The sequence below is a fragment of the Felis catus genome, chromosome C1, assembly GCF_018350175.1.
Source record: "Felis catus isolate Fca126 chromosome C1, F.catus_Fca126_mat1.0, whole genome shotgun sequence".
NCBI lineage: Eukaryota > Metazoa > Chordata > Mammalia > Carnivora > Felidae > Felis > Felis catus.
The window spans coordinates 122,058,501-122,084,223 of record NC_058375.1 but is presented as its reverse complement, the minus strand read 5'-3'; the positions used below and the strand labels follow the sequence as shown (position 1 = coordinate 122,084,223).

The 25,723-nt window shown below is 36.5% G+C and overlaps 1 protein-coding gene across 4 annotated transcripts in view; it reads left to right on the top strand.

Annotated features, from left to right (window-relative positions):
- Window positions 1-25,723, top strand: part of DPP10 (dipeptidyl peptidase like 10) — a 1,363,298-nt gene that overhangs the window by 1,008,780 nt on the left and 328,795 nt on the right. For all 4 annotated transcript variants that reach the window (XM_019837999.3, XM_045033696.1, XM_019838002.3 and 1 more), the window contains exon 4: window positions 25,444-25,538. In XM_019837999.3, coding sequence (XP_019693558.1) covers window positions 25,444-25,538 — 95 coding nt within the window. The remainder of the gene's footprint in view (window positions 1-25,443; window positions 25,539-25,723) is intronic.

Genomic DNA, 25,723 nt, shown 5'->3' with positions numbered 1-25,723 from the left:
GCACCATCTTTTTCCAGTTTCATCCTGGACCAGGATCTCTGGCACAGAAGGAAACCTGGGCATCAAAGTACAGCATATGAACAAGTAGATGGCCCAAATGTTTGAAAGCATAAACGTGTCTGTCTCATCAGGCACTGGTTGAGAGGGTTGAAGCCCATTATTTTAATTGCAGTGCAGACTAGAGGAAGAAACTGTGTCCAGATGAAAAACAATTTGAATGTGTGTGTGGATTAGGATTCTAACAGCTCCTGTCACATTCCATCACTGTTTGCTTAAGCATTTCCTAGTCGGCTCTCCCACCACCAAGGCCATTTCTCAATTATTATTTTTTTCTAAATTGTTCAACACTTTGGGTTTTCTGTGCTCTCCTCCTAAAAAATAGTCACAGTGAGATTTACAGTTTATATAACAGTCAGTAAAAATATAGACCCCCTAGGAGCTTAGGTGCCTAAATAACATTCCAAATAGTTTAGTATAATGTTTACTTTTACATTTTTATTTCCTTTGTAGTTCTCATTCATCTGAAGATGCATCTGTCTTAACTAGAATTTTATTTTTTTCAAAATTTGTCATTTGTGTTCATTAGTTTTCAAATCTGAAGGATAATAAACATACATACATACATACATACATACATACATACATACATACCTAGATCGAAGTAGAGGCAATTGGAAGATTATAGTGTTAAGCCGTGAGTGACTAAATGTGGTCAGTAGATGAGGCTGCATAAGAGAAAGCACTGTCCTATGAGAAAGAACATGCCTTATGCAAGAGCAAAGGGGTTGAGCTGCTTCAGTGACACATTCAACACTGAGGTGGGGGGTGGCGACGAAATGGGACATAGAGAAACTCTGAGAAACATGCTAATAGCATATGACCAAGAAATATTTAAGGTATCTATTGGATGTCAACTGGGAATATGTCCTCAGGTGCTATCACAGGATGTTGACATAGACCAGCTCTTTGTATCTAGCTGTTTAAACCATTGAAGACAAAGCAGCAAATCGTATGAGAAGAGAACACAAAAGAATGACTCTAATCAAAAGTAGAAGTTACTTCAGATACTATTGCTGTTGCTTACTGTTACAGGTTCTCCTATCATGCTTTTAGTATATATTATAGGTATATATGGATACATGTATTCATCTTTTTCACTTTTTTATAATGTTTCTTTATTTAACATATTTAAAATTTAACCCACCATATTACTTCCAGAAGAGTCACCTTTCTCATTATTTTATTGTCCTCATGACATGCCATTGCAACTGCTGTTAAAAGAAACAAGGAGGCCATTAGGCTGAGGCAGGTCTGTTGCTTAGGTAGTGTATGTAAGTAAACCAGTACCTAAGCCAGAGTCAGTGCACTAGAAACCAAACAACAAAACAAAGCAAAACTTAATAATCATAAACAGCCTATGAGGCTTTCTCAAATAAGGCAACTGCTTAATGCTTAAAGCAGACCAAATGTTTTGTTTTGCTTCTGTGCCTTCTCTGTAAACACTTTTTCCTTACTCCTGCCAGCAGAGAGGTCCTAACCACTTTCTGTTTGGCATTGGCCACTTTGAATCAGTGTTTGTACGAATTAAAAATTCTTATGTGCCTCAGTTAATATTTTACTCCTGCCTGTATCTCTAAGACAACATAACCCTTTTCAGATAGCTTCTGACATTTTCTCTTTCTCCTGGGAGGTAGGTCTTTGTAATTCTATTTTGTCTGTGTAAGTTAAAAACGACTTATAAGAATGTGTGTGTATCAGTAATCAGAATAGAATCTGAGCAGTAGTATTTATTTTGGTGGCCTTGCCAATTTACAGAATTCAAAACTGTTGGCTTGTTGGCTTAACAGGCTCAGTTAGTGGAAAAGGATAACTTTCTAGCTATCAGAAGCAGCCTGCCTTGAGAGTAAGCTAAGTGGGGAAGAAAAAGTATGCCTTACTCCTCAGAAATTCTTTTATTAATATTTTAGCATTCACCTACACGACATCACTTTTTCTCATTTCAGTTCCTCTCTGTATATTTAGCTTTGATTCTCGTGGGACAGTGTGGCTGATTTTATACAGGGAGTTCTCAATTTCCTCACTTCTTTGGAATAGGATAGGACAGTGCATTGACTTGGCTTTTACCTCTTCTCTAGTCTCTTTTCCCACCACTGCTTTGAGGAAGTTTGCAATATTACACCTTAAAAACCACTTTCAGTCCCTGGAATGGCCCGTGGTTCTCTCCAGTTTTGATGACTTTATTCGTATTGTTCCCTATTCCTAGAATACTCTTCCCCTGCTATTACACTTGGACAACTCTCTCACATTCTTTTGAGGCTCAGTGAAACCATTTTTTTTCCTTTTACAAACTCTTCCTTGAATTTACTTCTCCTGGCCTGAAGTGGGTACTCTTCTGTGTACTTATTTAGTAACAGTAACCTTTTACATGGTTTAATTCATTTACTCATTCCAACAACCTTTTCAGTCAATAATATTATTTCTCATCAGCCTCTTTTTATGCATGACCAAACAGGCAAAGAAAATTAAGTAACTTTTGCCTAAGGTCTCACAGCTATGAGTGATTGAATGAATTTTGAAGACAAGAGTTCTTGCATAAGGGTTCATGCCAGTGTTATCCAACAGAAACCTAATGTAAGTTACAAGTGCATTGTAATTTTCAGATTTTTCTAAAGGACACATTAAGAAATAGAAATGGGTGAAATCAATTGTATTAATACATTTTTAATACAATATATCCTGAGAGCAGTTCAGTATTAATCACTGTTTAAAAGGAGATATTTTATATTTTTTCATATTGAATTTTTAAAATCCAGTCTGTATTTTACGCTTGTAGTTTATCTCGATTTTGCATAGTGTCTGAAAATACAGGTGGCTAATTGCAACCTATCTTCAATAACTCAAGTCTTTACTCTTAATCACAGTACTTCTCTTTGTATTGAAACAGTTTTATTTCCCAATATCTTTCACTGACCTGTGAGCTGCTTTACCGTGAGAGGATGTGTTATGCATATGTTTTTATCCCTAGCACATAGACTAGTTAGTACCTGATATATAGTAGAAACTTAATAAGTATTTATTGAGTTTTATTGCTGAAGTATTTTAATTGCTTCAGTGTTTACAGATTTATGGATATAATTTTTCATCATGGTTGAGTTGAAACTTCAAGATTCAAAATGCTTGAGCAAATTTCTAAATGGCATGCATTTGCACTCGGGCAGATCGAGAAGATTGAGAAGGCATTCGGGAAGATGGTTGTAGTTCTCAGGAACATTAGAATATATTTAAGATTCCACTTAAAATGTATGCAAATGCTGAATTTCACAACAACCATATATTGATATAATAAATGAAAACACAATCAGGAGTATTCTGAAAAATGATTTTATTATTGCAGAATACAATATAATTGTATATAATTGTATAATTGTAGTATAATTGTTAAGTAAAAGAGGGGGGAAGAACTAGGATTATAATATCATGTTGAGTAAAATCATGAGTGAAACCATGCCTCCAACATAGTAGATGCCTAACAAATGTTTTTAAACTTGATTTATTTGAGCCAGGGGTAGTAAGTACAACTCCTGCAGGTGTTCATTATTTATTTGAAATCCTATCCAATGTGCCATCAGTTTGGACAAGCTGGGACGGTCCTCAAAATGAACTCCATTATAGTCAAATTGTTCCATCTGTTTTCCCTAAATGAAAGAAGCTTCCCTTGATGCTAGTCAAAGAGTGAGGGCTCCTTGACTCAGAACCAGATGCAAGCTTAATACCAGCCTTCCATTTCAGCACAATTACATTCTTGGCAGCCTATGAGGCTCATGGGGTAAACTTTTTATAACAATTATCAATATCAGCCAATTTTTCAGAATGGGCAAGAATAAACTTCAATGGCTCCAGCATGAGTTTTCAGTCTTCCAAAGGCTTTCTCTGGCTGACTGCCATAGAGAATATGTAGGAGCATAAAGAGTGCGGTCTGTGCAACACTCTAGAAATCAGCTAACTTTATGTCTACTTAGGTTGTAAAGATTTAATCAATTAAAATTAACTCTTTAGAGTACTGTTTTTGTGAAAGCAGATTTTTTTCCCCTCTGGTATTTTATATACAGAACTGCAGGTGTGTGTGTGTGTGTGTGTGTGTGTGTGTGTGTGTGTGTGTGTGTACATTATCTAGAAATACCTGAAGGCTGACTTATCATTGATTTCCTCATGAAACTATTGTGGAAGAAAAAGAAAACATCTTACTGATGGGCTATAGCTTAGCAAGAGCCTGGAACTTTTGGATTTCCAGGAGGTCAGGGTGAATGTATATTGTGGTTGAAATTATGGTTAGGGATATAATTGAAATTCAGGGCGCTGTAAGATGACTTTATATCCTTGAATCCAGAATGGCTAAATCCTCTCATTATTCAGCATTCCTTATACCTTGTGATCTTAGGCAGGTCATTGTACAAGGGAAATCCCAATTTATAAACACATACTGCTCTATTAGTTATTGAATGTACATAACAACATAAGTGGATTTTTTTTTAATTGCAGTGGGGCACCTAGACCTTTCCTTTTTTCAAAAGCCTTAATATTAGCACCAGACTTCTGTAAAAACTGAAGCAATGAATTCACATGAGAAGAGGGTGAGAAGTCATAAGGGTCATCTTGCCCCTCAACCAGGCTCTAATGGATTCAACCCATGGGAGCAGAAAGTGACAAAGACACCAGAAACAATATAGGCTTTAGTTTCTTAGGAATTCAGTCCCAGAATGTATGGTTTTGGATACATAATATCTGAATATGTAATTTTATAATATCCACAACTAGAAGTGGTGGGGATGGAGCTGTAAAGGAGCAGAGACTTGTATATTATTGAGGATAAACTAGTATAAATTCAGTTAGACTGTTACAAACTTTAAGATGTTAAATGTAGTTCCCATGGTAACTGTAAAGAAAATAGCTGCAGAATATACACTATAGGAAATGAGAAAGGTGTTTAAACGTTTCAGTATAAAAAATCAACTAAACATAAAGAAGACTAATACAGGAAGTGAGAATAAAAATCCATAAAGCATATAGAAAACAAATAGAAAAATGACGAAAAACAGTTTTATTTTTCTTGTGAATAGTAACTTCAAATTACCAGTAATTACAAATAGATAATTTCTCCACTATAAAGATCAGATTGTCACATGGATTAAAATATGATCTAACTATATCCTTTATATAGGAGACACATTTTCAATCCAAAGACACAAATAACTTGAAAGTGGAAGGATGACAAAAGATATTCCATGCAAACAGTAACCAAAAGAGATCATGAGTGACTATCCTAATATCAGACAAAATAGACTTTAAATGAAAAAAGTTTATAAGATACAAAGAACAACATTATATAGTAACAGTAGTTTTAGTACACCAAGAAGGTGTAACGATTATAAACATTTACACACATAAAAACAGACCATCAAAATATATGAATTAAAAATGGATGCGATTGAAGGTAGAAATAAATAGCTCTATAATAGACACTTGAATACCCCATTCTTAACAATGGATTTAACAACCAGATAGAAGGTTGAACAACACTATGAACCAACTACCTCTAACAGACATCTAGAGACACTCTGTAAAACAACAGAATATACATTTTACCCAAGTGTGCATGTGATATCTTCCAGGAGAGACCATAAAGTAGGCCATAAACCAAGTATCAACAGATTTTAAAACATATATAAAGGCTCTTCTCTGATTAAAACGGGATGATATTAGAAATCAAATTTAGAAGAAAAACTGGAAAATTCAAATATATATGGAAATGACATACACTCTTAACCAATTGATCAAGGCAGAAATCACAGTAAAAGTGAAAAATAACTTGGGAATAAGTAAAAACAAATACTCAGAGATAAATGAACATGACAACACAAGGAGCCTCTAAAATGTATATGACACAGTGAAAGCAGTGCTAATGGAGAAATTTAGAAATGTAAATGTTAGCATAGAAAAAGAAAAAAAGATCACAGGGGCACCTGAGTGGCTTAGTTAGTTGAATATTTGACTTCAACTCAGGTCATGATCTTACAGTTTGTGAGTTTGAGCCCCGCATTTGGCTCACTGCTGTCAGCACAGAACTTGTTGTAAGCCGTCTCTCTACCCCTCCCTTGCTCAAGCTGACTCTCTCAAAAATGAATATGCATTTATTAAAAAAAGAAGAAAGATCTCAGACCAACAATCTAACTTTATAACTTAAGTATAAAAAGAAGAAGAAGAAGAAAAAAAAAACTAAACCCAAAACTAGCAAAGGGAAGGAAATCATGAAGACTACAGTAGAGAAAAATGAAATAGAAAATAGAAAAACAATAGAGAAAATGAAAAAATAAAAATAAAAAATTTGTTTCAAAATGATCAACAATATGACAAATCTTTAGGTTTAAAAAAAAGACCATTCAAATTACTAAGGTCAGAAATGAAAGTGAGGACATTATGATAGATTCTACAGAAATCAAGATTTAAGAGAGTGCTATGAACAATTGTGCATCAAAAAATTGGGTATTTTACATGCAATGTACAAATTACTAGAAGCATAAAATGTGCCAATACTAAATTATGCAGAAATAGAAAATCTGAATAGAGCTAAAACTCTGGAAGGGAGAGCTATAAGTAAGGAGATTGAACCAGTAATCGATTACCTCCCAAAAAAGAAAGCCCTAGACATGCTTGTTTTGCTGGTGAATTCTACCAAAATTTTAATGAAGAACTATCACCAATCCTGAAAGAAATTAAAGAAGTTATCAATAAATGGAAATATATCTAATATTCCTAGATTGAAAAGCTTAATATTGTTAAAATCTCAATACTACCCACAGTGATCTGCAGATTCATTGCAATCCCCATCAAAATCCCAACAGTATTTTTTGTAGCATAGAAAAACACATCCTAAATTTCATATGGAATCACAAGGGACTCTGAAATAGTCAAAACAATCCTGAAAAAATTGGAAAAAGTTGGAGAACTCATGTTTCCTTATTTTGAAACCTACCACAAAGCTCTAGTAATTCAAACACTGTGGTAATGGTATACAGACAGACACATATCCCAATGGAATAGAATAGAGAGCCCAGAAAGAAATCCTCATATATGGTCAAATGATTTTTGACAAGAGTACCAAAATCCTTCAATGGAAAAACAACAATCTTTTCTACAAATGATACTGGGAAAGCTGGATATCAACATACAAAATATTGAAGTTGAACCCTTACCTAACACTGTATACAAAAGTTTACTCAAAATGGAACCATGACCTAAATTGAAGGCTTAAAAGTATAAAACTTTTACAAGAAAACATAGCACAAAGTCTTCAGGACATTGGATTTGGCATTGATTTCTTGGATCTGACCAACAGCTCAGATGATCAAAATTTAAAATTGACAAATTAGATTTCATGAAAATTAAAACAACTTGCACATCAAAAGATATTATCAATAGAGAGAGAGCCCACAGGATGGGAGAAAATATTTTCAAATCATATATCTGATAAGGGGTCAATAACAAGAATACTTAGAAACCTCCTAAAACCCAGAAACAACAACAACAAAAAGAAACAACGGCAACAAAAACCAGATTATGGACAAAGGACACGAATAGACGTTTTTCCAAGATATACGAGTGGACAATAAACACACGAAAATCAGAAACAAGCAAATCAAAAACATAATCATAGAATGGTTACTATTAAAAAAAATAAAGCAGAATTGAATTGAATTGAAAGAATTGAAGAATTGAAAACAGTTTCTTAAAGAGATATTTGTTCATCCATGTTTACAGTAGTATAGTTATACTATCCATAATATAGTAGTAGTTCATCCACGTTTATTTGCAAAAGTTAAAATATGGAAACAACTCAAGTTTGCGTTGATGGTTGGATAGGAAGATGTGGTATATACATACAATAGCATATTAGTCATCTTTAAGAAGGAAGGAAATTCTGACATATGCTACAACATGCATGAATCTTGAAGACATTATGCTAAGTAAAATAAGCTAATCACAAAAATGAATACTGTATGATCCCACTTATCCAAGGTATATAGAAGCAGGCGGAATTGTGGAAACAGAAAGTAGAATGGTGATTGCCAGGGACTGTGGGAAAGGGGGATTGGGGAGTAATTAAACAGGTATATAGAGTTTCACTTAGGGGAAGATGAAAAGAGTTCTGAAGATGGATGGTGGTGATGGTTGCACATTATGAATGTACTGAATACCCCTCACTTGTACAGTAAAAATTGCTAAGATGGTAGGGGCACCTGGGTGGCTCAGCCAGTTAAGCGTTCGACTTTGGCTCAGGTCATGAATGATCTCACAGTTCGTGGGTTTGAGCCCCGCGTTGGGCTCTGTGCTGACAGCTCAGAGCCTGGAACCTGCTTCCAATTCTGTGTCACCCTCTCTCTCTGCCCTTTCCCTGCTCGCACTCTGTCTCTTTCTGTCTCTCAAAAATAATAAATAAACGCTCAAAAAGAATTGCTAAGATGGTAAATTGTGTTATTGTTTCTTGTTTATCACAAGAAAACAATTGGAAAAAAACCATGTACTGGGGCGCCTGAGTGGATCAGTCACTTGAGCGTCCAACTTTGGCTCAGGTCATGATGGCATGGCTTGTGAGTTCAAGACCCATGTCGGGCTCTGTGCTGACAGCTCAGAGGCTGGAGCCTGCTTCAGATTCTGTGTCTCCCTCTCTCTCTGCCCTTCTCCTGCCCATTCTCTATCTCTCTGTCTCTCTCTGTCTCTCTCTCTCTCAAAAGTAAATAAACATTAAAAAAATAAAAAAAAAGAAGCATATACTTACTTTTTTTTTTAAATCACACACATATATAAATATTTCATATGATGGCATAGAGTCTAGTATAAAAGCAGGAGGACTGCATCATCTTGCTCCAGCCTCACAGCCTGCCATCAGCCCTTTGAAGGTTATATCACTCCGTTCTTCCTGAACTTCAGAGGTGAGTCTGCACTAGTGGAGCATGGGCAGGCTCTGCCATCAGCCACATGCTGTTGTGCTGTTATCTTGGTTTCTGAAAGGATTCTGACAGCTGACACTGAGGAGGCTGAAAGAAGAAACGTACAGAATAGACATAGAGGCATAGGCTCCTCCATGTGCCAGGCTCATACCTCAGTTGTATCCCAGAATGGAACATTGCAAGGACTCTCAGGAGCTGCCCCATCAATGACCACCTCTTTTCGCTGCAGGTCAGGACACCAGCGTAGACTGGGAGGGGTGTGTGCTGGAAGGGGATAGAGACCCAGAAGTAGCCTCCCCGGGGAGCGGCTATTGTAACTCTCCTCATCAAATTGTATTTAAATATTAGCCATGACAATGCATGGCTTTTTTTTTTAATTTTTTTTAACGTGTATTTATTTTTGAGACAGAGACAGAGCATGAACAGGGGAGGAGCAGAGAGAGAGGGAGACACAGAATCCGAAACAGGCTCCAGGCTCTGAGCTGTCAGCACAGAGCCCGATGCGGCGCTCGAACTCACGGACCGTGAGATCATGACCTGAGCCGAAGTCAGACGTTTAACCGACCAAGCCACCCAGGCGCCCCTCATCAAACTGTATTTAAATCTGCGCCCTATCAGAATTCTGGCTCCACCATTCTCTTAATTCTATAGTGTTAGTCCAGTTATTGAAGCTCCCTGAGGCTCAGTTTTATTTTCTCTTGGGTAAAAAGGGCCATTACTGTAGGAATTAAATGAGATAAGTATAAATGTCTAATGAAACACCTTCATTGTTGTACATAATTATATATGGTGGCTATTTTTTTTAATGTACCACATAACCATATTTTATTCTACAGTCTAGATTTTAGGTGTTTTTTTTTTTCTCCCACTTCACATTTCTCAGGAACATGGTAAACACTTGACAAGTAAATAGTTGAGTGACTAACCAGAGATTGAAAACCTGTGTATCGCCTTGTTACTTGTAATAGCAGCACAGTTTGATAAGGATAAAAATAGTGCTTGTTTTCTGTATCATACCTGCATCTGTGAACACAGATATCTGCTAGCTGATCGTATGTGTGTTTCCAGCTGTGCTCCAGAGCAAATGTTAGGAAGGGAAAATGCAGGTGAAGCGAGGCAGGGTCTGCAGATTGTGGCTCCTATCTGCTTAATGTGGTGACAGCAAGTGTCATATTAGGAAGAGGTACAGGAAGGTTCATCTTTTTGAAGCAGAAACATAATGTTCGGCACAAAGAATCTCATATCGTGTTTTCTAAAAGATTATGGGAGACCAGGAAAAAAAAAAGGTGAAATAGAATGCGTAAGGAGAGACATCTGTTCTCTCTGATTCTTTAACTCACTTTAAACTTGGAGAAACAAAGCAAAGTGACAGTTTAACTCATGTTTTGTCAGGCCTAGATCTTTAGCTCCTGCATAAAAGTGAGCAAGCTGCCATCTGTGCAAACAGGTGGCTTGAATTAAATATGATGTTGAGTATTAAAAAATTATAGTTGGAGGGATGGCAAGGAGTGGAGAATTTAAGAAAACCCAGAGTACTTTTCGTAAGATGAGAAATGGGGACCATCCCGTGTGTCAGTTAGAAGATAATGTGGGAGTACTTATCCAAACAGCTTAGAGTACCTGCAGACTTCCCATTTTCTCTTAGTAATTCTGTCGCCAGTGTGCTCATCCCAAGGAGCAGACGGAGCACCATTACCCTTGTGCCTCCCTCAACGGGCTACTGTGGGTCAATTGAGGCCATCTTGGAAACAGTAGTAGGGAGTCACTGACAGCTAATGTATTGCCTGCCCATTACCCATTGCTTAGTTATGACTTAGTATTGCCTCCTTTAGCTTCAGAAAGGAGGTTCGTGAAACTTACCACTAAAGGGAAAGGGAATATACAGATGGGAGGGCTAGCTGAAGGAAGCAGGATAGGCCTCAGATATTGGTTAAGAGATAGCCAGAGTTGCAGAAATTAGACTGGATTTACAATCCCAATCCAGAAGTTTTACTTACTGATTCCTCACTGTGTTCACCCCAACTTTTCTGTGGTTTTAAGTTTTCACTGATAAAATGAAGGGATTGGACAAGATCACCTCTGTCATTCCTCCCAGATCTTCAAAATATTTTGGAGACAATTATGTTGTCAGCTTTATTCTAAGGACTCCCCTATAGAAACAATGTATAAAAATTACTGATAATCTGTATAGATTATACAGATAAATTTACATCTGTGTGACTAATATATTAATATATATTTTACATTGATTAAGTGTACATGTGCATGATATATGTGGATATATTTGTATATACACATATATATATATATATATATATTTAAATAAACAAATTGTTTGGAAAGGATTTAAGATAGAGGGATAGACTTTGAATTTGCCTGTGATGTTTAGTAAGGGAGATTTGGATGACAATAATCCTAGGTGGGTCTGCGTCAACAGTTTCAGGGAAATAACCATGGCAATAAAATACATACCGCATTGGTGTTGTAACACTAAGTGATAGGTTTTACATAGTATGTTTAGAGTTTATCCTTATTGGCAAGACTCATTTGTAAATTCAGTCTGTTCCTTGGCAAATCTGATAACTCTTAACAACTCAACAGGAGACTTGAAAATTTGATGGAAATTTGTAATTCTTCCAGGACATGCATCTATACCCCCACAGCAGTCTCACCCTGATCGCTGCCAGCAGGTTTCCCCGCTCTCAGTGCAGTGAAATCTCTGACTACACATCCTGGCAAAAGCACACATTCCTCCTGGCAAGCTTCCCCAGTGAGCCACAAAAGTCTTGTGATTTCAAGCAAAATCATTTTTCTCTAGGGGGAGCATGACTTGGGAATATGGCAGGACCTCAAGCAAACTCCTTTTTTTCCCTCAGAATTTTAGCAATTACTACAGTACATTTCCTATTATGGACACAAACCTCTGCTTCCAAATCTCTCTCTCTCTGTGTCTCTCTCTCTGCCTCTCTCTCACTCACTCACCCTCACCATCTATTCTGCTTCACTTTCCTATATAATGAAGCACCAATTTGTGTTAGGTTTGGAGATGCATTGCTTTTGTTCTCAACAACACCCTTCATATGTAAAATCATTCATTAGCAGCACAGATATGCTGTGTGATACATCTGTTGTCTGTATCACTTAGCCAAACTTGACCCTTTTCTGACATCCACAAAATAACTTTTTTTTTAAATCATTCCTCAACCCTTGGCACGAGAGGACATGGGATTTAGTCCTCTGTATGCTAGTGCATTGCACATCCCTAACATCCAGAGCAAGACTGTCTACCTGTCCCAATCAAGACCAACAGAAGCAATGAATCACTCTCTAATTGAGAATCCTGGAAAAAAAGAATCTTGATTTTTCCAATCGAGGTTGAAAATAAGAGGCTGTAAGCTTTCCAGGTTGTTATAACCATCTTTTGATTGCAAAGAGAAAGCCTATCTGAATGGAGCCATTCGAAAATAAACTATGGTAAGATACTACTTGTGCCCATGATGACAGCATTTGAGCCCCTGCATAAAGTCATACTTGAAGCCAGACATACAATACAATCCTTGTGTGTGTGTGTGTGTGTGTGTGTGTGTGTGTGTGTGTGTGTGTTTTGTATGTTATGTTCATTTAGGTTGAGGCTTTTGATACTTGAAACAAAAATAGTCCTTTCCTTGCCTCCCCCCTCCTACCCTGAAATAGAAAATAGTAACAGTGACTTATTCAAGTATTCTTATCTGATCAATTTTCTTCTAAGGACATCAATTTGTATAATAGCTGTTTATGGTTGAGTAAGTTACGTCCTTGGCATATGACAGAATATGATTAAAACCATTTTACAACTTGAACTTAATGAGTATTTTTCTTTAATCAACCCAGCTTTTCTCATGAACTCTCACACTGTTTTTTAAAAAATGCCTAAATATGCTTGAGAAGTGATTTCATCCAAACTCAAAAACAAAAACCTGCTCCCCAAAGTTGCTGCCTCATTTCCACTAAACTCAGCCACAGAACTAACTATAGTTTTCTGATGTTGGTGATTGTCTTATATTCATTTTAATATATTTAACATATCTGTTATTCGTTCCTGGCTCTGATTGTCTTTAAGTATGTGAATTTTTTTAATTTTTATTTTTGAGAAAGAGAATGAGAGAGCGAGAGCGAGAGCGAGAGCGAGAGAGAGAGAGAGAGAGAAAGAGAGGGTGTGCAGGGAGGGGCAGAGAGAGACAATCTCAATAGGCTCCACACTGTCAGCATAGAAGCACAGAGCCCTATACAGGGCTTGACCTCACAAACCATGACATCACCACCTGAGAAGGAATCAGGAGTCAATGTTTAACCAGTAGCCACCCAGGCGCCCTTGAGTATGTGAATTTTTAATTATTCCTTTTGTCACCTCTTTCAATGTTGTTTTTGTTTAAATCGATGCAATACTTCCATATTATTCAAATAAATCAATTTTCTATTTAATGAAGTCTTACCTTATGGTTCAGTTGCATACTTCTTGGAGTGCAGTGATCAATGTTAGTCTCTAGAGATTTAATTGAAAAGTGCAGAAATTGATAAAGGTATGCCATTATGCATTTGAAGAGAGTCATAGCATCTGTTGTTTAGATGTATGAATTAGTTTTCCAGACAACAAAGTTTCTCAGTGCTACTTTGTGAATCTATATTCAGGGGTATCTTATCTACTTTTTTTCCCCTACATTTTAAATAGTGCCGCTTTTCCTCTTTCGTATTACCAATGATTATGTTTCAATTTATTTTTCTGTCTAAAGTGTCATTTGGGCTGAAAGTGTTAAGAATTTGAATTAGCTAATGAAGAATTTTTAATAATGGGATATAATGCCTAATCTTCAATTTTAAGAGAAAGGATGCAAATTGTGATATACATTGAGATCTCAGCGGTATGTTTTATAAGGAAATACATTAACAGTTTCACAGTTATTTTTCCTTGATATGTTGGCCTTATACAAATTTTCCGTGGTGAATATATATTACTTTAAATGATGGAAGATGCAAAACGTTACTGTCCTTGACCTCATGTATTTTTCTTTCTCTTTTTTTTCCATTTTTTAAATTTGAGTATAGGTAACACACAATGTTACATTAGTTTCTGGTGTTCAACGTAGTGATTCAACTTTTCTATACCTTATGCTGTGTTCACCACACATGCAGCTACCATCTGTCGCCATACAACACTATCCCAATATGATTAACTGTATTCCCTCTGCTGTACTTTTATTCGTGTGATCTATTTATTTCATTACTGGAAGCCTGTACCTCCCACTCCCCTTCAGTCATTTTGACCATCCCCTACCCCTGTCCACTGGCAGCCACCAGTTTGTTCTCTGTATTCTAGGTCTTATTCTGCTTTTTGTTTGTTTATTCATTTGTTGTTTTTTTTTTAGACTCCACATGTAAGTGAAATTGCCATATGTCTTTTTCTTTTGACATCTTCAGTATGCTGATGATAAACATGGCCAGAAAAACACTGCTGTGGGACAACAAAATCTGTCTAAGAGGAGTTGGCACTAGATAGGCAAAAATCATGATTTCGTATGTCCATTCAACTGAAAGAACCATGGCAAAATATTGCATCTTGAGAAGAAGGGCATAACCTTATCAAAGATATTGGAGAATAAACATGTTTGTCATTGGGACAATGTCAATAGTAAATGGAAATTCACTTAAGTGCATGGACTGGCCAGGAAGGATCCAAAGGGGATATCAAAATAGCTAAGTGATGGGTGGTTAAGTCTCTACAGATACATATTTAAATAGTGTAATTCAGAGCTTTAAATTATAGTCATTTTGCAGTATCCAAGCACAAATTGAGTGTATAGAATTAATGTTCATTTTTGAGTTTTTAATTTACAAGTTTGATGAAAGATTATTTGATTTGTGATTAAATTAATAAAATGTCCCCATGTAATATGAAGCTATATTATTACTGATGTAGAAATTAATAATAAAATTAAAACTTGAGAGAAAATGGGGGGATCCTTAGAATTAAGGGAGGAAAACTTTTTTCTTTCAATTTTTTTAATGTTTATTCATTTTTGAGAGAGAGATAGAACACAAGCCAGGGAGGGACATAGAGAGAGGGAGACACAGAATCCGAAGCAGGCTCTAAGCTCTGAGCTGTCAGCACAGCAGGGCTCAAACCCACAAACTGTGAGATCTTGACCTGAGCCAAAGTCAAATACTTAACTGACTAAGCCACCCAGGTGCCCCCTGAGGGAGGAGACCTTTTAAATAAATGCAGGATCTGAGGTTTCACCCTACTTGAAAATGAACTTGTATGTAAAACATTAGGGCTTTACATCAGAGATGAAGAGAGTTTATTACTCACAGCAACAGACAAATCACCAAGGCAGTGTGGTGAGGACCAGATAGTATCTTCACATCCAGAGAGGCGCCTTGCATGAGTGGACCCTGAAATAAGAAAACTCTCATTTTTTTAAGGGATTACTGGCTACCTGCCCCACCTCCAAAGATACATTTGGAGGCTGAGCTCAGCCCAGTTTAATCTTCAGAATGAGAAAAGAAATGGTGGCATATTGGTGGCTGACTCCAGCAAAAACAAAATGAAAGGAGAGAGAAGTGCTTCAGATATCTGCTTGTCTTATTTTGTTCCCCTATATTTTGCAGTTTAGATGTTACTTTAAAATAAGCTCTGTTTTCTGCAAGTGTTACTGCAGTAGAATTCTAGACCTTTAGTATCATGGAAACACACGCACCATTTATGTTCATTTTACATGAGACACTCAGTGAAGAGAAGGCTTGAATCTGCATGTGTCTTCCTTTTGCCTGCAGGCTTCAGTAGACTGGACCACTTAAGCACATCTTTGATTATGGGAGTCTGAAGTTAAGAAAACTTTCCGTAAAACTCTTGTAGGTTTTAGCTTAAGAAACTGAAACAGTTACAATCTGGTACTTATGACACTATTATGCAAACAAACCTTTTGGTGGCAACACATATTTGAAATTCTAGAGAGGGGTGCTTTATTTTCCTCTTCTGTGATTTTTTTTTTTTTTTTTTTGCAAATAATCTAAGGAATGAAATGATCATCAGAAAATTGCTGCTATTCACATTTTAGCTACAAATCAAAAAGACATCATTTAGCTGAGTGGCCATCAACTGCTCCATTACTGAGCCTGGAAAGGGCTCTTTATTACAGGAAGTGCCATTCATAGGATTGACACTTCTATATGAATTAATGATTACTTACAGTTATGATGACTTTTAAATGAAGGTGACATTTATTCTGGTTACTTTTTAGGAAAATGCATTTATTTTGCGCACCTAACTTTATCCTATTTCCCAGGAATTCAGATCACTTTAAGGCAAATATATTTCTTATGCCAGGTTGGAAAACAAAACAAAACAAAATAACTCTTTGGAGTATATAGATATTTTGGGGATCCAAAGAAAATTCTTCTAGTGGAATTGCAATGATCAGTAGCTAACATTTATAAATATAGTAAACAAAATGTATTTTCTATGATGAGTCAAGCAATTAATAGTCTAACACAGAGGTCAGCAAACTTTTTCTTGAAAGGACCAGAGAGTAAATATTTTAGGCTTTGTGAGCCATTTCATTTATTGCAGCTATTCAAACCTACAATTATAGTGTGAAAGCATCCACAGGGAAATATAAATGAATAAATAAATAAACATGATTGTGGACCAAATTTGGTGGACATAGATTTGTCCCATAGCCATAGCTAGAGTTTGTGGACCACTGGTCTAGTGTACTAAACTAACTCTGTGTGTGTGTGTGTGTGTGTGTGTGTGTGTGTGTGTGTGTGTATTTCTTTGAGCAACATGTGGGTTAGGGATGCTGACCCTCCACACAGTAAAAAATGTGCATATATTGAGGCCCCTGGTTGGCTCGGTGGGTTAAGCGTCTGACACTTGATATCTGTTCAGGTCATGATCTCATGGTCCTGAGATGGAGCTCCAGTTTGGGCTCTGGGCTGTCAGTACAGAGTCAGCTTGGGATTCTCTCTCCCTCTCTCTCTGCCCCTCCCCTCCTCATTTTCTCTCTCAAAATAAATAAATAAACTTAAACTATGCAAAAAGATTTGACTCCCTAAAAACTTAACTACTAATAACCTAGTGTTGACTGGAAGCCATACCAATAACATAGTCAATTAACACTTGTTTTGTATTTTATATGTATTACGTACTGTAATTCTTACAATAAAGTAAGCTAAAGAAAATGATGCTTTTTTTTTTAAGTTTGTTTATTTGGAGAGAGTTGGGGTGGGGAGAGGGGGAGAGGCAGAGAGAGGGAGAGAGGGAAAGGGAGAAGAAAGGGAGAAAGAGAATCCCAAGCAGGCTCTGCACTGTGAGTGCAGAGCCCTACACAGAGGCTTGATTTCATGAACCATGAGATCATGGCCTGACCTGAGATCAAGAGTCGGATGCTTAACTAAGTCACCCAAGCACCCTGAAAACAAAGTGCTTTTAAGAAAATAATAAGAGAAATTGTCTTTATAGTATTGTACCATATTTATTGAAAAAAATCTGCATATAAGTGGGCGTATATAGTTCAAACCCATGTTATTCATAGATTAACTGTATGTATATAGTTTATTGATATGTATATATTTTATATAATTTAATTTATAGTAAATTATTAAATTACATTAATTTAATATTAATAACATATTAATTTATAACATATAAGTTAAATTTAATACCAGAATGTTATTAAAGTAGGTTACCTAAGTTTAGATTTCCAAGGTAATGCTGAAGAAAAATTAATCTGACACTTGTTAAAATAGTAAGGAAGACTTTATTCATGATTATTATAATAGAAGTGAGACTATTGCTATAGAGGGAGAGAGACTCAACTGAACTCTGAATACAGAAATGGAACTAGAGATTTATTGCCAAAGAACCAAGTGGGGGGTGGGCAGTAGGGGCAAATTACTGAGAGGACATATGGAGGTTACAGGATTCTTACTAAACTGGCCTAACAGGATTCTCATTAAATGCAAGTCCAACCACTTAGATTTCACAGCTGGAGGGCGAAGAATTTGATCAGACATCAATGATTGGGTATATTGTAACTAAACTGGCTTAGCAGGATGTGGTAAAGACAGGCCAAGGTCAAGGACTAGTCTAGAAGAGGGCTCAGAGGAGGCTGACTGAATTTTGGTCAAGAAAGGAGTCTTTGTCACTAGTGCTAAATCTATTTCTAATTAAATTCGTAACAGTGAAAAACATAACATGTGAAAGATAGTGGAAAGATTTAGTCCTGTAGCAGAGAAAACTATTTCTTGAGATCCTTCAATTGGATATATACTATACATATTATATATTTTATGTAATACAGAAATTTCAAAGAACTGAATGTTGGTTCCCCAGCCCCCCCCCCAATAAAAACATCAAGGTGACAGCTGAAGCTATTGCTCACTTTGGTAAAGGAGATCACCGTCTTGACAGAGAATGAACAGCACATGGAAAAGAACGGAGAAAGGAAGGTATGTTTGAGGTTTGGGGGATCTAGTTTGACAGGTCTGTCATTAGCAGTCTTGATTGGAATTGGGGGAGTTTGTGTTGTAGGAGTTTAGGATTGATCTGTTCAAGGAGGTGAGGGTTTGGGGAGGTTCTCAAATAGTCAACAGTCATTTGGTTGAGCTGTGTATTGTTCTGAGAGAGATATTTGCTTTAGTAGGTACTAGTCCAGTATTCTGTTTTTCAAACAAATGGGTTTTCACAAAGTTCTCTGTAGGAGTGGAGGAGATGAAGTTATTTGCAACCTCATCTTCCTGGCAAGAGTTTCCTGAAATATTAGTGCATATTAGTGCAGACAGTTGAATGGTAAACTCATGTTAATAAAGATAGTAAGATTTGTGGGTGTGAATCCTCTCGCTTCTCAAAGGAACAAGAAATAGGTCCTTTCTTGTGTTTATAAAGTAATTGAAAACCCAAAACAGTGTATTGAAACTAAATAAAATAGATAGTATTTTTTTTAACTTTAACATTTATTTATTTTTGAGACAGAGTGTAAGTGGGGGAGGGGCAGAGACAGAGGGAGACACAGAATTCAAAGCAGGCTCAAGGTTCTGAGCTGTCAGCAGAAAGCCCGATGCGGGACTGGAACCCATGAACCCTGAGATCATGACCTGAACCGAAGTTGGTCCCTCAACCGACTGAACCACCCAGGTGCTCCCTAAAATACATAGTAATTTTTAAAGAAATATACTATTAAATATTAAATGAATTAAACATAGAAATTATGAAAAGGGAAAGATTGATTGAGGGCTCTGTAAATTTGGGGAACTTAATGGTGCTTGGAAACACAGGTAGAGTCGGGGCAGCACCTGGGCAGTGTGTGTCATTAGCAAAATAGAGTAGGGGTGAGGTACAAGATGTGTAAACAAGAATAAACAACAGATGATCTGGACTATTTTATAGAGCATCAGGTGACAATAGCTATGTAAATATATGTTGAAGACAGGTAGTGAGTAACCTGACTGCCAGGCTTTGATTTCATACTTTATTATTCGTGAGCCATGACTATTTTTGGTGCATATGACAAAATACAAAGTGGTGTTTAGAATGTGTTAGGCTGTGTGATTGGAATAAACTAGAGGCATAGAAAACATGTGAAAAACTGAAACACTCTTCCAAGTGAAAGGTTATAAAGAACAGTATTAATATAGGAGGTGAAGAAGTAAAGAAGACACAGTAGACATACATGTGTGCATATATATGGAACTCCGAAGGAGGATATAGCCATAAGTATAAGGAGTTGACTTTTTGTCTACTGACCTTTCTATAGCTGCAAGACATTTATGTGATCTGACAGAATTGGACACACAAAACTGGCATACGGGGAGGGGTCAGAACCAGAGTTGAAAGTTGAAGAATCAATATAGGAAGGTCTGAGTAGAAGGGATCACTCAGACAACAGCAGTTGGAAAAAAAAATAAGTAAATAAAGCTCAGTGCTGAACTTGAAAGGATGTCTTTGTTTAGGTAGCAAGGAGGCGGGTTAGAACAGATAGAAATTTTTGAGGAAATCATTCCAGGTCAAAGCAATGGTTCAAAGTCAAGAAAGATGGTTTCAAAATCCTTCTGTTCATCATCATTATCATACACTGCAAAATCAAGTGAGGTAGGGATTAAGCTTGGTGGAAGAGCACATTGGATTTGGTTAATTTCAGGTCAGTGGTAATGTTGCAAGTTTGCAATTTCAGCAGCATAAGGACAGCAGCTACACAGCAGGAAGATACAGAGAACAGCACATAGGGCAGAGGCACAGAATAATGCAGAAAACTTATGTAGAACGTTTATTGAAACAAACCTGGGGGAGAGTGAAAGAGCTGGATGCAGGTGATTATATTATTATTAATTATTACTATTAAAAATAAACATGTATGCTCTGAAAAGTACAAGTAGCTGGCAAGAGGTACCAGCAACCAAAGATACTTAAAAGTTTGGAGAATACTGATTTGGCCTTGAAACAGCATTTTGCTTTGCAAAGGAGAAAGATTACCTCATTCTCAATGTCTGGGAAAAAAGGAGTATGTATAGAGCAAGATTTTGAGGTAGGCAGGAAAGGTAAATGAAGCCATTTTTGATGTCTTCAGTTTTCACAGGTAAATATGTGGTTCTTTAAAAGTGACGATAAAAAAAAGTGAGGATACTTTTGCATAGTTATGAGCAGTGTTTTAGGAGAGATGAATGAGGGGTCTGCTGTGTTTCAAGTATGATTAGTTCAGTATTCCAGATTTAATGTTGATATGTTAAGTGATTAAATCTTAACTTGATATTTAACAAATTCTTTCAAAAATCATTTGAGTATTTTCTGTGGTAATCATTTCATTATTTTCTTTCACTGTTTTTAGATTTTTTTTTTAGTTCATTATTTGAATGTGACTTAAGAGATTTTAGATGCCATGGGGTTTTTATTTTAGATATCAAAAACAGATTTTTAAAATTTTTTTTTGCAAAAGGGAGAATGTGAGCAGAGATGTAGAGAGAGAGGGATAATCTCAAGCAGGCTCTGCGCTGTCAGCACAGAGCCCCATGTGGGGCCCAAACTCATGAAACTGTGAGATCATGACCTGAGCAGAAGTCAAAAGTCTGATGCCTAACTGACTGAGCCACCCCAGTGCCCCCAAAACAGATTAAAAAAAAACAACAAAGATCATATTTGAATTAATATCTCCAAAATAGTTGATTTGCCACACTTTTTTTCCAGTTTTTGAAAACTGTCTTTATAGATAGATGATAGATTTTGTTTTGAAATGTTGAAAGCAAATTATCCTATCAAAATTAAATGCATACTTACATTATCAATAGTAACATCAATGACAACAAAAACAAGAAAGTACTTTTATATTGATGCACATGGAAGGTGAATTTTCCGAAGGTTAACCCTCGGAATAACCTGTTAAGCAAAACTGATTTTATTACTTTTTGCAGATATGGAGGACAACATTTTGTCAGTCTTAGAAGGTCCAGAAGGAGGAGATAATTGGGTGGGGGTGGGGAGATAAGTATAGGGCTGGGGATCTGGGCTTGAATGGTTAATGGTCTTTCGCTGTGAGAACCTGTTTGAAGTTTGCCATGTTTCATGATGTAATAGCTTAGGATTGGTGGACAGAGAGGCAGCAATCTTGAGGTTAGTATTAATTAAACAGGTGTTTAATGATTAAGAATTTGCTCAGTTTTAAGAGCTTATTATTCAGATTAATTAATTTTTATTGAGTTTCTGAAAAAATGAGTTTGTATAGTTTTATAATTTCTATGGGCAAGAACTTGGAGTAACTCAAAGTTAAATCTTATGGATGTAGTCTCCTTTGGTTCTTGGTCCTGAACATTTGGAGCAAACATCGAGGCCTCACTTCTCTCAATGTCGTTAGTAAATTGAGAATTGAGCTGTTATGTGAAGTGCTTTACTACCTGCTTTGTGTAGGTCTAAAATAAAAATTAAAAAAGAAAACATTTACCTGAATGATCTAAAGTATATTTATTTATTTTGAAAGAGAGAAAGCACGGGTGTACATGCATGAGAGAGTAGGGGAGGGGCAGAGAGCGAGGGGGAGAGAGAATCCCAAGCAGGCCCTGCGCTGATAGCAGTGTGGAGCCTGCTTGAACTCACAAACTGTGAGATCACGACCTGAGCTGAAATCGAGAGACAGACACTTAACCTACTGAGCCACCAGGTGCCCCCCTGAATGATTTAAAGCTAAAATATACTATTATGTTTTTCCTTTTGTTAGACACATTAAGGAAAATAGGAATAGAAATTACAGTAATAATAATCATTTAGGGAGACAGACACTAAGAATATATTTTTGGACCTCAGGATAGAGAGGCTAGATAGTGATTCTATCTTGTCACACCTTTTTATTTAAAACAAAAATGACTGAATCAAATATGTGTTCAGGACAATTGACTCTTAACTTTCAATGATCTGAAAGAAAGATGATTTAGTCAACGTGCTGTATAGACATGCATGATACTGTGTTTTAAAGAATGTTTCAAATACACCTCCCTTAAAATTTCTGTGCTAATGCACTTTATTCATTGCTCTTACTCACTCGTATCTCATCACCTAATATTAAACAAAATATGACATGGCAATTTTGAAATATAGTTCTAGAAAGTAATTTAATAATGTAATAACAGGTGTATCAAAATGGGAGATTCTACTAGTGATTATAAATCAAACAGGATAGGATAAATAGGAGACCAGAAGACCAAATTTTGAAGACCAGAAAAAAAAATTAATAAAGGCAGATATTAGATACTTTTAAAATAATTCATGCAGGGGTGCCTGGGTGGCTCAGTCAGTTGAGCGTCCGTCTTTGGCTCAGGTCATGATCCCATGGTTTGTGAGTTCAAGCCCTGCGTCAGGCTCTGTGCTGACAGCTCAGAGCCTGGAGCCTGCTTCAGATTCTCTCTCTCTCTCTCTCTCTCTCTCTCTCTCTCTCTCTCTCTCTCTCTTTCTCTCTCTCCCTCTCTGTCTCTCTCTCTGCCCCTCCCCCACTCACACTCTGTGAGTTTAAATAAACATTTTAAAAAAACATTAAAAAAATTTAAATAATTCATGCGAAAATCTGTATTAAATTTTAAGCTAGAGAGTTACACTTGAATTAAAGAAAGTAGTTTTCTCCTGCTAATGCAATGTTGAGTCTAGTGGTAACATTTGCAGGTGTACAGATCTCAAGGTATTTGTAAATCTCAAATCTCTGTACATGTTTTTCAAGTCTAAGTAATTATTCAGCAAAGTTTACTTTTCAAATATTAAATTTAGTATTTATCTTCTCAAACAAACTTCACTTCCTTCTACTTTGGTTCTAAGGAGAACAAAACCTAATTTTCCTTCCTCTACTCTTGATATAATCCATCACCTGCTTAGAGTTTTCTCTTAATGTGAGAGACTCTGGGGCCATACATTACTCTAACCCTTCCACTGAAGAGGAACCACTATTCATATTACAGTTGCTCTCTGAGCTCTTCTTCCTTCTTAAGGCCAAAGACCTCATCCCTGTTTAGAATTCTATGATGTGTTTGTCCTCTAGAAGAAGAACCACACATTGCTGGCTTTTGGTTTTATCTTCACAGTATAATAGAAAGGGGAAAATTTTTTTCTTTTGACTTATAGTGAAAATATTATGAGGATGTCTTGATAAGGCATGCTTGTCGGGTCTTCAATATCAAGAGGTGGTCCAGAATTGAGAATATCAAGAAAAATAACAGAGGTGTTAAGGTTTGACTCTTTATTCATGCAAACATTAACTGAGAGCAGAAAGAAGACTCGAATCAGCTGGCAAAGCCAAATGAATAACCCAGACCAGCGTTGCTGCTGAGTTATGATCCTAAACACAGGGTAGAAAAGAAAGGCCAGAGAGGAAAGGAATATAAATCAAAATAAATATTTATTATTTGTGTACAACTGTTGTTTGTTCTACATCACTAGAAAAGACAACAGGTAAAGTTAGTGAGAGGAGAACTCAGTTTATTTATAGCTGATGAGAAGAAGTTCAGAAGGTGATACAGGCCTTATTTTGAAGATATGCCCATACGGCCCGCTTCAGAAAGTAACTTGAATATCTTTTTTTTTTTTTTTTTTGCCTCTTTTCCTACTTTCTTAAAACACCATTTGTTGTTCCTGATTCAATGTTCCATTGTCCTTATTAAGCTCAAGAGGAACTTCTGGCCTCCTGTGCCATCCTTAACCTTAGTAGGAGAGTCATATTGAACTCTCAGTCTTCTTAAATGAAACACAGATACAAAAAAGACAAACTTAATTTCTGCTAGTATTGATTGCTTCTCATCATATGATTTCTGACTATAGCTTTTTATAATATTGAAATAACTAGAGAACAAGTGAGAAAACCTAGTTCTGTCTGAATTTTCAGACATTTCTATATAATCTTCATAACCCACCATGGAGTACTTGTTTACCATTATACGTGTGAAGACATTTGGGTTCTGAGAAATTGTATCTTGTATAACTTCATTCACTGTGGATAGTGGACCCAAACTCCTTCAATATTGCCTTGCTTCCAAGAATGGACAGAGGGTTAGGGAGGTACAATACTATGCAAAAGTTAGAATTGAGCAAAATTGGACAGAAGATTATCATTAAAAAAACACTCATATCTACTTTTATTTGGGTATTTTTTACACACACACACACACACACACACACACACACACACACACACACGTATATGTAATATGTATATATTTAACTTCTGAGTATCCTGACAGCTTTCCCTCCTGTTGATATTTTCAGTCTGACATATTCTTAGGATGATTTAATTTCCTGACATATGTGGTTAAAGTTAACTCATATATAAGATCAACAACTGTCCAGAAGCCATGTGGTTATTTTAAAAAACCTCATTTCCCTCAGAGATTTTGGGCTGTGGTCACACAAGCCAGATAACCTGTCAGAGACAAAATTCCCAACCCTAAGGAGAAAGATTGGATGGGAATTGAGGGGTGGTTGGACAGGAAGCATAAAGTGTGCATGAGGGTGGTCCAGTAGGAGTAGCTTAGACTTGTGTCCAGTTACGGTAAATGACAGCCTTTATTGTCAGCTTAACTGGATTATGAATCAGTAACAGCTTATCTTGGTAACTGGAGGCATTTTTTGTCCCTTCTTTCTCATCCCGGAATGGGCAGCAGATTTCCCGTATTTTAATTAATTTTTAGTTGTTAAACCAGAAACCTGAGTGGCCCTCTCACTAACCCTTTTTCACTGCACAATAGACCATGTGCTAGCCAGGCTTCCTGATCACTGCAGAAGATTAATGTGAGCCAAATACAAAAATTTGCTCCGTTATTAAAGGCTAACAATGATTGTTCTAAGTGTGTCTGTTTGTTATGCACATTTTCTCCTCTACAGTTCATTGTATTGCCTAGTAAATGTGTTTGTCAATTGTTAATATCTTTGTTGTTGCAGATACAGATGTGGTGTATAAAAGCGAGAATGGACATGTCATTAAACTGAATATAGAAACAAATGCCACCACATTATTATTGGAAAACACAACTTTTGTAAGTAATGAAAAATTAATTACTTTATGCATTTCAGTGTTGTTTTGAATGCTCTCTAGGTGCACATAACTTTTTTTCTTCTTCAGTTCCAGCACCTGCAAAACATTTCAGGTAAAGAGGGCTGGAATATCATTAGAATCAGTACATCTATTAATAGAAAATGCCCATGTGACCATCTGCTTCAT